Source organism: Lutjanus erythropterus, chromosome 12 (genome assembly GCF_056507025.1).
Source record: "Lutjanus erythropterus isolate fLutEry1 chromosome 12, fLutEry1.hap2, whole genome shotgun sequence".
NCBI lineage: Eukaryota > Metazoa > Chordata > Actinopteri > Lutjaniformes > Lutjanidae > Lutjanus > Lutjanus erythropterus.
This window is the reverse complement of record NC_139328.1, coordinates 7,457,441-7,474,798: the sequence shown is the minus strand read 5'-3', so window position 1 is coordinate 7,474,798 and position 17,358 is coordinate 7,457,441. Positions and strand designations below refer to the sequence as shown.

General features: G+C 39.0%; 1 protein-coding gene across 1 annotated transcript; it reads right to left on the bottom strand.

Moving 5' to 3' along the window:
* Positions 1-1,937: 1,937 nt before the first annotated feature.
* LOC146317515 (uncharacterized) lies at positions 1,938-4,784 on the bottom strand. The gene is made up of 3 exons (XM_084733127.1): positions 2,678-4,784; positions 2,453-2,561; positions 1,938-2,328 (listed from the first exon to the last, which is right to left on the bottom strand). The coding sequence occupies exons 1-3, from the start codon at positions 3,006-3,008 to the stop codon at positions 2,250-2,252; spliced, it is 519 nt and encodes a 172-aa protein (XP_084589253.1). The 5' UTR covers positions 3,009-4,784; the 3' UTR covers positions 1,938-2,249.
* Positions 4,785-17,358: the final 12,574 nt, after the last annotated feature.

Here is a 17,358-nt window from a genome sequence, read left to right as displayed (position 1 = left end):
TATATTTTAGCCACTTAAAAGGACAATTCTCCCCAAAATCAAAAATACATACTTTCCCCCTGCCGTCTATAGTTATTTATCCATCTAGATTGTTTTGCTGTGAGTTGCAGAGTTTTCAGATATCAGCTGCAGAGATGTCTGCATTCTCTCTAAATGTGGCGCTCAAAGGGACAAAAAATACATAAAAAAACAAATAAAAACCAGCATCTCTTTCCAGAAATCATGATCCGCATACCCAAGATTATCCACAGACCTTGTTGTGATCAGAGAAAGTAGTTCTGGTAGATTCTATTGTAGAAAGAAAGTAGTTTCTACATAAAGCTGCTCGGAACAGGGTCTGTGCTCTCTTGAATAACTGGGCCATGATGATGTATTTTTTATTTTGGTGCTTTATGCACCACAAGCTGAGTGCCAGTTTGTCCCCTTGTATTTGAGAGAAGGCTGACATCTCGACAGCTGATATCTCCACAACTTGGCAACTGATACCAAAATTAATTAGCTGGAAAAATAGTGCAGGCCAGCATATGTATGTTTGATTTTTGGGATGAATTATGCCTTTAATTAAAAAAAAAGGCCCAACTAAAAAGATCTGTCACTTCAAGTGTACAAGAATATTTTCATTCCTTTACTTTGCCGTCAGACAGACTTTTCTGACGGGAAACTACTCTTATTTAAGCCAAATATTGCTCTCTCCAAAGCAACCAAACTCCATTGACAAAATCAGTCATTTTGCTGCAGTCAGTTGCTGCTCTACCACTGCTTCAGTCTGTTAGTTCACGTTATCATGTGACTGCAGTGACTCCAAACTGACCTTCTAAAACACAGAGGACACATAATAATACAAACAAGCTAACAGATCGAGGCAGCGGTAAACCAGCAACCCCAGTGTTCTGTGACATAAAATTATCAATTTCACTTATGGACTTGGGCTGGTTTGGAGATAGTGATATTTGGCTTGTGTCACAATGGTTTTCTGTTGGAAAAGGCTGTGTAATGGTAAAGTAAAATGGTCAAAATAGTCTAAATATACCATACACTTAAACTGATAATGATTTCATAGGGAGGACATTTTTTAGGTGGCTAAAATATCTTTTTGTTGCTGACCCTGTCCACAGTAGGACATTGCTTAGCTTCTGTGTCAGTGCCCCCCTCTGCTTCTCCAAACTGAGGGCGTGACGACCAGCATCTGCTGTAGCTAATACACTGACTACTTATAAGTGCCTCATACAGCCCCACATCAAATAATCCAAACTATTCCTTCAAAATTATTTTTTTTAACACTGGTTGAAGAGCAATTGGTGCTTTAAACTATGTAACTTATATTTTCAAGGAGCATGTAAAAACTCATAACATCATTAAAAAGGTGTATTTTCTAAATTATAGATGACATGAGGACCACAACTTGTGCAAACTGAGTAGATTGTTGTTGTTTGTTTTAGTGGCGTGATATGCGTGCCTGCCTGATGCACTTAGAAAAGGATGCTGACAGCACATCTGCTGGAAGGTGTTTGAAAACTTTTGGTTGAGCTGTCCTGCCCCCTCGAGCTCATGCAAATGCATGACATGACTGACAGGGAAGGCTGTCTCTCGTGCTATTTCAGATCAGCACCCCAAGGGGCTGGCTCTCCAGTCAGGCAAGGTGACTGCCTCAATGACACGCTCTTTCTTTTCAAACTGTCCTGACATAATTTCATATCCCCACTAGATGGCAGAATCGATCTGTGAAAAGCTGTGCCTCTGTCATGATGGTCATTTGATAAGGTTTGATGAGCAGAACTACCTTTGATTTCCAGTATAAACCAACAACAGCACATATGGATAAAAGACAAGAACATTTATTTTTGTTTACAGCAAACAATGGACACCATGAACACTTTTTGCATCTTTATCACTTGTAAGCCACATGCAGGAACGTATGAGGAAAATAGAGCAACAAATACGTATGAGGAAAATAGAGCAACAAATAAATAGTGCAAGCAATAAATATTAAATATCACATAAGAAAGCATTTTAAATACTTTAAATTAATGCAAGACAACTAGCTATAGATGGTGGTGAGGAGTGCTTTCTAAGGGCTGGAGGTTTGAGAGGTGGCGGTAGCAGGAGCAGTGGTGTTTGCTGTGCGGGCCTGCCTGTAAAACACACAAAAAAGAGAAAATAGTTAAAAAAAACAGTTTGTCCATCATGTCTGATGCGACCAACAAAAATCATCAATACTGGAGACTGACTGAGGTGATAAAGGCATATACTCACTCTAGCTCCTTGATCTTCTCGAACACCCAGTCCTGCTTCCAGTGGCTGCAGACTTCTCCTTCGGTGGTCTCAAATCTGGGTGGCAAAAAAAGAAAAAAAAATCAACCACAAGCTCCAAACCACTTCTCATCAAGAACTTGGATTTTCAACATCATTGATCGTGGCTCTGTGTTTAATGAAATAAAGAGGTGATTCTTACACGACAGCGCGGACGCATGGCAGCTGCTTCCTCTGGATCCTGTAGCCCAAGATGGGAGCAGTGATGTTCGTGATGCTGACTACAGTGCAGCAGTTGGCGAGCTTTATATCTGTTTTTCAGGAAAAAAAACAGACAAGCATTGAATAAATACATGTACAAATACATATATTTGTAATCCTGGACTAGCAGAGTAATATGGTGCAGGATCTCTGAGAGGAGACTTACTAGGGCCCGATTCTGCCAGTACCAGAAGCCCTGCGAGGAGAGCCAGGCATGTCAGTCTTCTGATGCACAGCTGCATGGTTACCGCGTGATGAGATGTTCCAGAGGTTCTTTGCAGAAGCTGATCGCCTGATCTGGCAGCTGGAGATGACTGATCTCTTTGGACCAGACCTCCAGGTTTTATAGGATGAAAAGAGGAACCAGAGCAAACTGACCGGATGATGCGTCTCATCAGGCTTTCTACATTGTTGGTGTGGGTGTAGTTGGATGGGGGGAAAGTGCGCATTTGGATGACACTGTAGTCTACAGTTTCCTTTTTTTGTGATTTCATCATGACATTGAATGAGCTGAAAAAGAAATTTTCTCAAACTGAGACTTTTATTACATTTTATCTCTGTCAGTAAAAAGTCACCATCAATTAAATTAAATGCATGAATGAATAAATAGCAAACTAACAAACCTGCTTTAATTTACTAATACGTTGTTACAGATTTTCATCAAGACAATCCTGTTTAACATTCTTAAATTAATTCGGTAAGACTTAAGTCTGGGTTGTCCGGTGATATACGTGAAAATCTCACGCTTCTTCTGATAATCTCATAACATTAGCAGATGGAAATATGCATTGATTGGCATTTTCTTTGGCAGATTTTCTCCAAAAATCAGTTTCATTTGGATGTGTCTATGTGTCTATAAATGTTAGGGTTGACATCCTGCCCAGAATGTTCCTACCTAACATATAATAATGCAAACTGGGATACACTTCAACCCCCAAGGCTCTGAACAAGGTAAGCTAGGACAAACGCATACATTGAAAAGATAAATAGGCATTCATATTATTTTGTATTTATTGAAATTTACTGTATTAACCTGGTTAGTTAATCATAATGTCAATTTAATGTTGTTTAAAATGACTGCATTTGGGCAGAAATCCTGCTGATTTCAGCAGTAATGTAAATGCAACATCATGTGCTGGTCACTCTACCCAATGTGTCATCTTTCTTTCCTTCTATCTCTCCTCTTTCTCTGCTGCTTGCTGTCATTGCTAGTGCAGGGCTGAGAAAAGGGGAAGGAAGGAGATCCTGAGGCTTTCCACCGCAAGACTTTCCGAGCATCCTCCACCCAAATTTGGTCATCCGCCCTTGCATGCTCGGCCATTTCAGTTACAAGTCTCGACTTGTTAGTCGGCACCGTTATGATTTAGACGATTCAGACTGCATAACAGATCAAAATTACTTTGCAAGTGGAAATGTGTTCCTTAATATATTGAATATCTGACTTACCACAAACTAAATGGGGAGGGTTTATTCATTTCTTTCTTCTTTCTCTTTCTTGCAGCTTTATAAAAAGCTGCCAAAAGCCAAAGAACTGCCAAAAAGAGTAAGAAGCAGGTTTCTTACTGCCAGTAAAACGAGCTGCCAGTCACGAGTTGGTTTCTAAACCAAATTAATTTGCTCTGTCTGGGTTTTGTCTACTTTAAGGAGTTGCTGCACATCGAATGTGTTTTTTGGGCTGTAAACTGAATTATATTACTGTATTATGATGAAACACACTGATGCTGGTGTTAATGTTGACATTTCTTTATAAATTTAGAAAAATCAGCATTTCTCAGGTTGAAAATGGCTCACAACGCCATGCGCTGGTTTACATCACGCTGAACTCTGCGGGGCCAATGCTGAGACAGAGCCGACCATCTGGGACTGCAGCTATCGATTATTTTAGTTCAGTCAGACAACTCACGTTTAAGAATGTTTATTGCAGCAGCAGAACATAGTTAGAGTTTGGAGGTAGAGATATTGAGGAGTGATGAACACATATCTTGGACCTCCTGTTGGCGCCTGCAGGTGGATGCTGGGGTTTTGGTGGTGGGGCTGAATGAAAATATAAATTAACAACCAGTTGTTTCCTTTTTTGAAAAATCATCATTTTTATAGCTAATATTATTGCTAACATATCGCTAATGTTACCTTGTTGTGTCTCTCTGACACAGTGTTTGCTTCCACTCAAATTTAAGAGTAAGACTAAGATTGCATGAGTCTATTTCCACACAAACAGTTCACGAAACCCACCAGACAGATAATCAAAACACCCATGATAATTTCTCAGCTTTTTCAACGACTGATAAACAAAAAATTTTTTAAAAATTAATTATTATTATATTAGTCTGTGTTGCTGAGTTTCAATGGCAAATCTTTTAGCAAAAAAAAAAAAAAAGAACTTCTAAAAAGCAGAACTTGTGATCTCAGAGTTTCTCGGTATGCTTTGATGATGCAAATTAAATTTCTCAAGAAAACCATGTCCTATTGCCCTCTTGGCAAGACACTACAGTATTTTTACTTCATTTTGCAGACACTTGCAGGTTACAGCGGATAAGGACAATATCCGTTGATAACTAAGAAAAGAGAAGTAAGACCTCATGGTTTAGTCACAATGGATTAATCTTGTAGAGTTTGTGCATGTAACAGAGACAAGCCTAGTTAAGACATGATATATGATGCTGAAAAACAGTCATAACATCTATAAATCTCAGCACCCAGAGAGGAAATCACTGTCAAATCATTGTTATCAATCAGCAATCCTTCTTCAAACAATACAGCTCAACAAAATTGGCACTGACCCCGACTCTGCACTTCTTCATCTTTGTGGTCTTTATTTAATTTTGTTTATATCTCCCCAAACTGTCATTTCAAATGTTGCATTTGTTACAGAAGGACTATGTTTAGTTTATGTGCTTTTGTTAAAGGGATAGTTTGCCCAAAAATGAAAATTCAGTCATTATATCTTCACCCTGATGGCGATTGAAGGTAGAGTTTAGATTTTTAGTCCACAAAACACAGCTAGAGTTGTCAAGTTGACTCAAAAATAAAAAGTTATTGAAGCCTGAATCTTCAGTGTAGATCCTTAGCTTAGTAAACGTTCATGTGCACATGCACACCGTCTGAACTGTGTGTGTGTGTGTGTGTGTGTGTGTGTGTGTGTGTGTGTGTGTGTGTGTGTGTGTTATGACTGGGTGTAAATGTCATGTCAGGACTTTTGTAGACTTGGATTATGCCAGACGAGCAGTATGGAGGCATTCTATGTTTTTGCTCCAGTTGTTTTTGACGTTTGAAAACTGGTCACCATTCACTTCCATTGTTTGGGAGATTCTGCAACACTTATTTTCCTGTGAAACTCCAGCAGTGATCTGACCTTCAATCAGCATGAGGGCGAGTAGATAATGACTGAATTTTCATTTTTGGGTGAACTACCCCTTTAATGTGATTGATGATAACATTATCACATTTTGGATACAACCCACAGTAAATGCACATAGGGCTGGGAAATACAGCAATATCATACCATATATATGTTTTATTTTGACATGGCATAAATGTAGACTTGTCCTGGTTTTTAAAGGTTGCATTACAGTAAAGTGATGCAATCCTGTGAATTTACAGGACTGCTGCCTGTTCCATCATTTGCCTTTATGCATTTGTTATTAAATCCACATTTATGAGTATTTATGAAAAATCTAACTGTATTAATATTCTGTGAAAGCACCAACAGTCATCCCTACAAATAGTAAAAAAAAAAAAAAAAAAAACAGCGTTCTACAAAGTAGACTGTCAGCTGATACTGGAATGCACAGAAATGTCTTTACTGGATTGTCTGTTCTTGATTGAAATGTTGAATTTCCTCATCAATGAAAAGGAGAAGTGACAACTCAGAATGAGGAAGGAAGCATAAACAGTGTGATTGGGTTCACTAAAATGAATGAAATTGCAAAACATGGTATGCGCTTTCGGAATCATGAATTGGAAAAGAAAGTTCTCGTTTCGTTATGCCCCTCATTCATAAGTTTTTAATCCTCCATCGATGCTGTTAATCTAACAAATTTAGTCAGTTTGCTACACGGGGGTCATGACTTCCTCTCAAATCATTATCTTTATGGGCTCCAGCCTGCTGCCAAATGACAGAAGAATACAGTACAATACTGTAGAACAATCTTACAGTGAGTCATTGCCCTGCAGACCGCAGCACTCTGCGCCACACCTAACAGATAAATTAGTTCGTCATAATAACAGTCTGTCATTTTAAAGGCACAGGATAAAGTCAACTAAGCATAATGGAAACATTTTTAAAACTTCTACTCATATTGTCATTTTAAAAGTGACAGAGCGACAGCTCCATCAGAGCTTATTGGTTATAAAAGACACGGTGGCTGCAGGAGAGTTGAATTCCTCATTTTAGTTTTGTGTTCACTTTTCTGTCTGTAGTATAATATAATCTTAGTACAGCATTGGTTTTCTTAGGTGATAATTCACCTTATATACATCATAATGCAGAATATGTTTTAAAATAGTTAATATTTTTCTAATAAATTAGTAATTTCCAAAGCTTTGTCTTATTTAAATAAATTCACTAAAGTGCAAGTGACCCACTCTCTCTCTCTCTTCCGCCCTTCTTAGTACAAACTGTTGATGTACTATTTATTAAGGAATATGTTGGAGATGAATGTGTCTAAAAACAACTTCTGCACAAAAAAATGCAAATGTCTTCTCCAAATTAAATGACAAAATACTTGAAAACATTCTATCAGTGTTGAGCAAGCTACTTGCAAAATGTAGTGAGCTCAGCTACGAGTTATTCTACATTAAATGAAGCTTCACTACACTGGAGACACCCACCAGAGAAATGTAGCAAGCTAAGCTACAATAAAATGACAAAAGTAGCTTAACTACATCAAAGCTATTTTTAAAGTAAAAAAAAATAAAGTATCTATGTATCTGTCTGTCTGTGTTTAGTAGTATATTTATTACCCCCCCCCCCCTCTGTACTAGGAGCCATCTATACAAATATCAAATTATTATTTAAATTGAGCACAACAATTTGGTTTTGTAGACAAGTTTGTAAAAAAAACTGCACAAGTAATATTTCTGAGTAATATAACCCAAAGTTATACTTTCCAGCTTCTCCCGTCTTCTCATTTTTCCTACCTCTTCCTGCCTACAGTTTTATTCTTTTGCTGCCAAAGGACATGTTGCTAGCTAGCGCCATGTTAGCTGTTGGTGTTTGCTGACTGAGTTGTGATGATTAGCTTAGCTAGCGATTGTTGTGTTAACTTCGGGAAATACCTGGATGTGTGTCCTTAAATCTGTGTTGGACGTCTTGGATGTTGACAGGAGCTTCCTTTTGGGGTTCCACAGTAAACACCGGAACGTGTAACTGTTCTGTGAGGACTCGATAAGTAACATGAACTTGTAAAGGTTTTGTCCATGGAGATTGGAGCCTGCCATCCTGCCCCGCTGCGACAATTCGCGGCCATTTTTTTTCTACACACTCTATGGCGGCCATCACCATGAGGGCAGGTACGTGACGTCACATGGAAGAGACGCATTTAAGGTTTAGAAATGCGTGGGGAATTGTAGTTTCTGTGGACGCTACGGCGTTATTTGATCACTAAAGTATTTGATGAAGAAAACAGCGACGTTACGACCACGTTACAGAGAAATGTAGTTAAACTAGTAACACTGCACTGCACACTGCATCCTATATGAACTTTTTCTGATCTGATGCTCCTATCAGCAGGACGTAAACTGTCATGTAAGTGTTGCTGTGGGATTTCTAACAGTTGCTTATTTATACAGGCAGGGCCACAATTATCATTCAGTTGGAGGATGTTTGCAAGTCCAGTATTGACTCCTTTCACTCTCTTTTGGTCTCCACTAACCCCTGAGATAAATATCTGGCTCTTTAGCTGCTAAATGCTCCTCTGTGTTCACCAGCTGGTCGCTAACTTTGTCTGCCTGCTGTTGAGCAGGTTGTGCACAGCGGGTTGTGAAAGGTTTATCATGCCCCCATCACACATTGTCCCACATTGTCATTTGATGTCTTGTTATTACAAAGTTATCAGTAAAGGCCACTTTAAGAATAGGAACTGCCTGTATTGATGGCAAAAGAGACTGTGACTGAGGTTTTGTGGTGACATGGTGACATGTTTCCACTTTGATCCTGACAGATAAGAGTCAAAATTCTCACACCCACTAAAGGTAACCATGAACATGCTGCGGTGGTGTTTTGGGTCCTTTAGTAAATACTGGCATTTTTCTTGTGACAGTCATAAGACATTACTTTAATTAAACCACCTTTCACACACTCACTTAAAAAAAAATTAGTAAAATAAACATAAAAAACAAAAAATTAACATGAAATTGCTCCTTTGGTCAGAGTCTTGTGAAACAAAATTTCAAACACCAAACTGGCTGAAAATATATTGTCCACCCTCTTATAATCCCAACAGTTAAAAGTCTGTTGGGCCTTAATCTATTTCAGTTCAGTCAGCAGCTTTTACTTCAGTTTGTCACGTAATTGTGGATAATTTTATCGGCCACACGCAGCTTTTAAAAGCTCACCTGGAGTCCAAGTGAAGAATCCAGTGTGTCCAAATCCTGTGATGGCCCCTTGGTTCCTCCTTCATGCAGGGTTGCTCTGTCTCGCAGAGTCTGACCATGAAAAAAAAAACAGTCAGTTTTTACTTTTCTGAATATTAAATGGCAAAAAAAATGCAGCAGGAGCTATTCCAGTATAAAAAATGTCTATGACTAAACTAACAGGCCACTAAACGGCCGCTTCAGATTTTACAAATCACATTTCATTCTCTTAAAAATGAAAGGTTTTTGTCACATATAACACAACATTTCTTTCCCTCCATTACAGTCATGGAAATAAACTAGGGTCGCCACGTTCAGTGTGTGTGGGGGGGGGGGACACCTTGCCAGTGACCTCTGGTGCGTGAACGAAAAATCAAGCAGGGAGTCTGAGGAACCTCCCTCATGAGATTTTGAGGGTCAAACATTTTATTTCCTGCATTCTGTTGAATTTTTATGCACCAAATTGTGATTTTTCTGCATCAGTTTCAAAATTCTCTGCTACTCTAGGCACAAAGGAAATAAAGAGTCAGGAAGATTAAAGCACAATTATATCAAGGATTCAAACATCAGATTACAGACATTGGAAAAAAACGTCTGGTCTGTCAAAATAACTCCACTCTGGACTGTACCGTTTACCTTATACTCACTCCATCTGACGGGACTGATCTACTCGTGGTCTGTATTTGGACAGCTTTCCTTTTTTTACCATCTAACACAGCAGTGACGTTGAGTGACAGACAACTTGCCTGTAATTCTGATTAAATACGTCTCCACTGTGTCTAAAGAAACTACTTTAGTTTTATTCTATTTTTTTATTATTTTCTCATGTCATTCCAAGCAAATGAAAACAGTGTTATGCATTAGAGTATCATGTGCATGAAAATAAGGGACAAATTGTGAACTGTATTGATTCGATAAGGGACAGTGCATCTTATTTCTCAGTAAGGGACAGGCCCTGTATTATACAGGGTCAGTGGCAACCCTATAATAAACCTAACACCACCTAGCTAGCTGACATTGTGGTGAGCTGATATTAGCACAGAAAAGACACTCCCAAGCTAAAAATAGCAACTTTTACAGTTACTTCTTTTGGCTAACTTACATCCTATTTGAATGTTTCCTTCCTGTCTATCTGGCAGGCATTGTTGCATGTGCTATTGCCCTCTGTTGGAAACACAGGAAGACTGAAACCACTCCATGTATCAAACTGAATTCCTTCCTTGCCAAAATGTATGAAGGTTAAACAGTTCTTACATTTCAAAAAGACCTTCATATTTTGGTGTAAGGCATAGATACAGTGGTTGGTCCACTGTGAAGGTCTCTCTCATAGCCATTATTTTACTGATGACACATTCTGAGTTAAATAAGTATTAAGTCTTTATTCTAATAGTTCTTGTGTTTTTTGAGGACCCTCTGGCTAAGCTGTCAAATAAAATCAAAATTTTTTATATAGCCCCAAATCACGATTATTCTCAGCGAGTTTTACAATCTGTACAGCGTATGATGCCCGCTGTCCCGACTTATACCCTCTATTCGAGTGAAGAAATACTCCCCCAAAATCCCCTTTGACAAACAAAAAGTGAAAGGAACCTGAAGAAGAGCCACAGACACAGACAGGACAGACAGACAAGCAATGGCTGATTAAGAAAACATTTTGATGACAAACCTTCTGATAGATGTAAATTATAAAATATTTGAGAAGAATATGGATCCGGGATGAAGTTGAAAGATTTCAGGTGTTGCCAAAGCGGGACCTGAGTCATGTGACCTCCTCACACGGAGAAGGAGAGAAAGAGGGAGGAGAAACAGCTCAGAGGTGTGTGGGAAAAAAAACAGAGCGTTAGAGAAACGCACCTCATCGGCAGGACAAATATGGACCAAAAGCACTGGGTTTAAAAGATTCACTGAGCCTGAGACAGAAAGAGTCGTGGCCTGAACTAATCGACGAACAAGCACTAATTGAAAGTTGAGGCGAACAAATGAGCTTTAAGTTTGGCTTTAGAGGACGAGTGGGTAGGATCTACTGGCGTCGAGTGGCAAAATAGCAGATTTCAACCAAGTGGCTGCAGGAGAAGCTACGGCATCCAAGAAACATGTAGAAACATGGCGTCTCCATGGAAGATGACCTGCAGTATATGTAGATAAAAAAAAATGCTCATTCAAAGGTTACAAAAAATAAAAATATTTATATGAATATTATATTACATTTCTACCAACAGATTCTCCTAATTGTTACACACTTAACCTTTAATGGCCTCAATATGGTCACAAGCTGTGTTTAGTGATTGAGTGCACACAAGAGTTAACATAACTCTGATCTAACTGTTGCTGTATCTGTAATAACTAAAGTGCACAGCTGTACAGGCAGCTTTTCCAAGTCAAAACCTTCACAGGATGGAGGAGTATCTGCTGCCATGTCTTTCCTCTCACGCGTGAAAGAACATGTGAGCATAAACCACGCGCTTTGTGTCATAGTGCCATATAAATTAAGTCTGATTGATCGACTGAAGCAGTGGAAAAGAGCGGCGTGGTTCGGCGTATCCATACATGTATGAGCAATCCGTGTTCGTGTGTGCACAACCTCACGTGTGCCTGCAAAATGCCATGACACCAACAGAAGGATGTGTGTGTGTTTTTCCCCCTGTGTGCACTGAGGTTGCAGAGACGAGCGCGCAATGTGTGTCAGCTCACCTCAAAAACCCAACAGTAGGAAGCTACCGTGTTAGACAGTGAGACTATCAGCCTACTGCTGGAATGAACCTTAACCTTTCCAGTTACATAAAAAAAACGTTTCCTTTTGTGTGAATTTTGTTTGATTCCAACAAATTCTCAGGGGATCTATTCTTATTTGCACCAACCCTAACAAACAAAGAAGTTTTGTCCTCCATGTGATGTTAACAACAAGTGAAAAGCTTTCTAGAAAACTGGTCAGTGTTGAAAAAAAAATGCTTTGTTCCCTCTAAAATGACTACAGCGAAGCAGAAAAACTGCTTTGTTGTTTGATACCCTGGTATAGGAGTGCCCTGCGCTGATAGACGGTTTCAAACATACCACATGAACATCCTCTCTAATGGCCAGCAGGGTGCGACTCCACTGGTTGCAAAAAAGAAGTCGGATTGTATGTAAGCTTATGAGAGAATGACCCTCCTTCTCACTGACTATATTCTGTTTCTGTTTCATTTAATTAAGTTTGGCAAGGCAGAATACAACACAGCAGCACATAAACATAGATTTTAAGCAGTGAGTCCTACAGTTCATGAAGGTGCTGATTATTTGTCTGATCTTTGTTTTTGGGAGGGACTTCAGCTCTCTGTTGTTGCTAACTAGTTTTACCCAAAGCAGTCCGTGGATGTGATGATTAAAAATGTCTTTGGGGTAAATGTTAAACCCTCTGCACCTAGCTGTAAGCCTTAAGGTATCAATAAACCACTGAAATGATCCTGCTGCCCCTACTGTTTGTACCTGGATCCTTTCTTTGATGACATTTTCCCGCACCGTGGTGAAACTTTCAGACTCCACCTCAGAAGAAGGCCAAAGCCAAATATGATACATAAACAAACTTAGTTCAACCTATGACTGTACACTATGACTGTAACAAGTGTATGAGAATGTAGTGAAAAGTTGAATAATAGAAATCTTTGACCTTGTCATTTTCCCCTTTGGTTCCTACTATTTGTGTTCAAGTTTATTTTGTAAAATGAAAGTCGGCTGCTGGTAAAGGCCACTGGCTGCAACATTCCAGGTTTTTTACTAAAATGTGGTAAAGAGAGAGTTTCATTTACAATATAGACTGCAGTCTGGTCCTCACCTGTTTTATGATCATGGGTTTTTGTAAAAAAAAAAAAAAAAAGAAAAAAACGGAAAGATTCATTACACACTGGGATTAATCTTGATAGAGATGTATAAAAAAAACAGAGGGTGAAACTTAAACTGCACCTGTAGATATGAAGTGTGCAGCATGTTCGTGTGAAAGCAAATCACACATTGAGATCTGCTGTTGGTTTTGTGGTAATTGTGGAAACTGTGACACACGTCAACACACTATTTTAAATCTTTGAAGGGTGAAGGCACATTATACAGCTTGCGCATTTTTTTTTTTCATAATCTCTTTTTCTAATTTCATATTTCAGTTTTTACATTCGGCCCATGGTATCAGTTCTCAATGATGCAATGCAAAGCACGCAAATGAAGCGCCCTGCAGAGCAGCAGCATCCGCACGTCTCTCTGACCTGCAGCGTTCACTGGTGACAGACGTGTCATGATAGTTTGCCTTAAGCCTCGCATTGTTGGTCACTGATGTTTAATTAAATCACTACCACACAACAGGTAGCTTTGACCAAGCAATCTGATTGGTCAGCTTGACATTTTGAATGTGCTCAAATCGGCATGGCAGCACACTGTGCTCATCACCACAGGTTGGCTGCTGACTCAACAGGGATTAGAAGTCGTCTCTGTTGCAAGGTTGGTACTACAGGTTGAGCTACTTGCTCGAGTAGTAACTGGGTTTTATTAGATAGGAGCTCCAATGACATGACTGATTGTTTTCCAGTTATTAGTCAAGCCCCACGTGTTTGCAGGTAAATGGAGATAACACTAACAAAAAGTTTGGGAGTTTTGTGAGAGGAATAGCCCCACAATATGAAGACATTTTTATTATATCTATTATTTTGTCGGTAACCTGTTTTCCATTGTTGTGTGAATTAATAATTTTGCAGAAATCTTTTGAGCATTAAACATTTGCATGAGTGCATATTGAAATAAACACACATAAATACGTAAGTAAGTAAAGATGTGCTTAAAGCTGCAATGATTAATCAATTATTAACAAAACAAGACATGTGAGGACGTCATCTTAGGCTTTGGAACACAGCGATCCACCTTTTTTCACCATTTTCTGACAGGGCCAAATAATATTTTATAAATAATCATGAGAGGAGTGCCTTTTTGTTTTGCTCAGGCACCTCCCCACCCCCCAAAGTATCCGTGCACATCCCTGAAAAGGTGGCATCACACCACACAGATAACCAAACAGCAGCTGATTTCATATCTGACAGAGTGAAGATACAGTGAACAGAAACATGCAGTGGATTGTTCAGGTCATTGTGGCTCTACTGAACATTGCATGGATTGTCTTCTTTTTACAAGAAGATCCTTTTTCAGGTAAAAGTGGTAGCTTTCCGCTTTGTTTTTTTGTTGGTTGATGGCTTTAAATGTCAAAAATGATTAAATTAGCTAGCTAATTAACACTAACCCTTCATAGCGTGGAAGTGGTATTTTACAAATTTGTAATTTGGTCATCTTGAGATGTTTTGTGTTGATTTGCAGTGTCCGTACAGAGAAGAAGCTCTGATAGCTTTGATGAGGAGATGCTGTTTGGAGAGTTTTGTATTCAGCTTCAGTCTGACATGAACCGGACATCAACTCTACATTCAGTCAACGTTACCAGTAATAAAACCAACAACACCAACACAAGAGCTGAGGGTAAGTCTGTCTCTGCTGTTCAGGTCTTACTGGTAGTTTGGAATTTTTCAAGTTCATTATTTTTTCTTTTCTGTTGGCAGATTTTTTGTTGTTGTTGTTTTTCCACCGAGAGTCAAAATCTCTTTTACAAGACAGACTGACATACTAGATGCATAGCAGGAAAATGCAGTTTTGGCCAAATCTGTTAAAGCGATGCATTAAAAACCACTGGGAGGAGCGTAGCTGGTGCAGATGAGGGCACAGAGGCAGGCTGGAGGTTTGTCCAGTGTTGCTTTTTAGTTGAAAATATACCAGTGTTGTTGTCTGGCAGTGAAAAGAATAATATTTGGATGGAACCCTTTTGGACATTTTGATTAGTAGTTGAAATTTAATTAAACGTTTTCTCATTTTTTTTATGTAAGTACACATAACTAGTTACTCCCCACCACTGGGGATGTGAATGTGAATGTGAATCACCTCAGCTAGGAGAGGTCGTTGAGCATAAAGTCATAAATGTGCACTTAAAGACTATTTTTTTTATGGAGGAGCTTAACATTATGATATCACAGTGAAGTTGACCTTTGACCTCTTGGATATCCTCATCATTTTATCCTATTAGATATTTCTGTGAATTTTTTTTTATCATATGAGTTACGGCCAAAAATGTGTTTCTTGTTTCTTGAGGTCATGGTTACCTTGATGTTTGACCACAAAAATCGAATCAGTTCAAGGTGTTTTAGAATGAATCTAAGAGCAGTCCTGTTATCAAGTTATTAAGTTATTCTCCTGTCATGCAGATGCAGCTTTAGTGACCCTACCACCAGTCTCCCATAACTCCACACAACACTCAAAGAAAAGAGAAGAAGGTGAGTAGTATTTTACTTATACTTATAACAGCTAGCTAGTTTTACTGCTACTATTAATACTACCATAATAATAAGAAGAAGTAGAAGAAGAAGAAGAATGTGTTAATATAGTCAATACATCCACAAGAACATTATGCTGTCACAGTGAAGTTGACCTTTGACCTCTGGATATGAAATGTAATGACCTCATCATCTTATCCTTTTATATATTTCTGTGAAATTTGCCACAATTATCAGGTTCTTCATCAGGTTTGTGATGAAGAAGAGGTCCTCTTATACCAGAACACGGATTATCTGTGCTGATCCAACACAAGCTTGGGTCCATCAGCTGATTGAGTATGTGGATATGAGAAAAGCAGAGCAGAATTAGGTAAAAGGTTACAAAACATACTCTCACAATGACATATAATGATTCTATGTCTACAATGCTATAGACATAAAACTTTTGTCTTTGTAGAAAATGAAAAGGATGAAACAGGAGAAGGCTGGGAGACAGGAGACCAGATGTTTCACCTCTCCTTCAGGCATCATATATCACCTGTAACTACATACGCAAACAGCCGATTTGCTTTGGGTTTTTCATATGAAGATGTCTTAATCTGCTCGCTTGTTTGAAGACATACTTGCAACCTTCGCACACTTGCATAACCACCAACATATCTTATCTGGTCAAAATCAACGCTGACGTCCTCAAACTTTCTATTTCCTGTCTTCAAAGCAGTCAACGTGGAGGACGAGGTACTTATTAACGAGGCTGACACTAGGCACCTCTTACATGAGCCGGCCTTTTTATGTGAAAATCTTCAAAAAGGAGGAGGTTTGGAAAGGAAACAGGGAGCTGTTGGGAGTTATAAGTGTGTAATATAGATACAAGACTGACTTAAGAAATTAATTATATAAATTAATAAATTAATTAAAAATAATTATGTATAAATAACTTAGACCAGTGGTTCCAACTGGTGTGCTGTGAGGCAAGTCCAGGTGTGCATTGGCATTTCATGACAGCCATATATGATGATATTGCAATGTACGACTATACAAAAAGTTATGGATTAATTTTTAATTTACTATATCAATGCTTTGTATACACTCATTTTCCAATACTGAGTTAAATTCCACAAATTAAAATTGAAATAAAATGAACCCCCGTTTTCATTTCATGTGTGACACATGAAAGGTCCCGACTGATTGATGCCTAATTTTTTTTTCTACACTGACACTCCAGCGCTCTGCCTCTGATTGGCTGGTAGGCTACTGGTAGCCTCGGTTGTTTAGGTGTCATTGGCTATTTTAAATGGATGTGAACACAGTTGTGCCTTTAGATTTTGTCTTGCCCTTTGGTGTGCCTTGGGCACAAAAAGTTAACTTAATCATCTGCAGAGGGAGAAATCATAAGCTGCAGTGCTGCGACATGGCTCGTATTATATTTGGACAAATCTGCACCAAGAATACATGTGCAGTATGCAGTAGAACTACTACAATATGTGTGTCTGTATGTGATTTATATGCATGTATGTAAGCAGGGCCTTGCGCATCAGGGTTACACAGGTTTTAAGACCCCCCCTTGCAATGACCCTGAATATAATACTACATGCAAAGACCACATCCTCCTGCAATAGAAAAGGTATCGGCACTTTCACACCACAAGTGATGAGTGAGGAGTGGGTGAGGACAGCACTGGTGAGCTGCTGTTGGAGGAAACGTACCCTAGTTTCCAGCACAGTGTGTGTATCTGTGGGTGCGGCATGCTCGGCTTGCAAGCTCAAAATAACAGCATGTACATACTGCAATTGCAATTGCAAAAATGAGTACAGCAATCCAAAAAGAGAGTTTCAGAGTTGGAAAAACATATATTTTTGATTTTGAGGTGAACTGTCCCTTTAATGAGGCTGCAGCATCAAAGGGGATCAGGGAAGGCTGTGAAAGCAATGGAGAGGGCTGGGGTACA

Excerpts from the sequence above, each read along its gene's own strand:
- LOC146317515 (XM_084733127.1), bottom strand. The coding sequence starts at position 3,008 with ATGATGAAATCACAAAAAAAGGAAACTGTAGACTACAGTGTCATCCAA. Across the intron at positions 2,562-2,677 it reads ACTGGCAGAATCGGGCCCTA|ATATAAAGCTCGCCAACTGC; the intron begins GTAAGTCTCCTC and ends CCTGAAAAACAG. Across the intron at positions 2,329-2,452 it reads CCATGCGTCCGCGCTGTCGT|ATTTGAGACCACCGAAGGAG; the intron begins GTAAGAATCACC and ends TTTGCCACCCAG.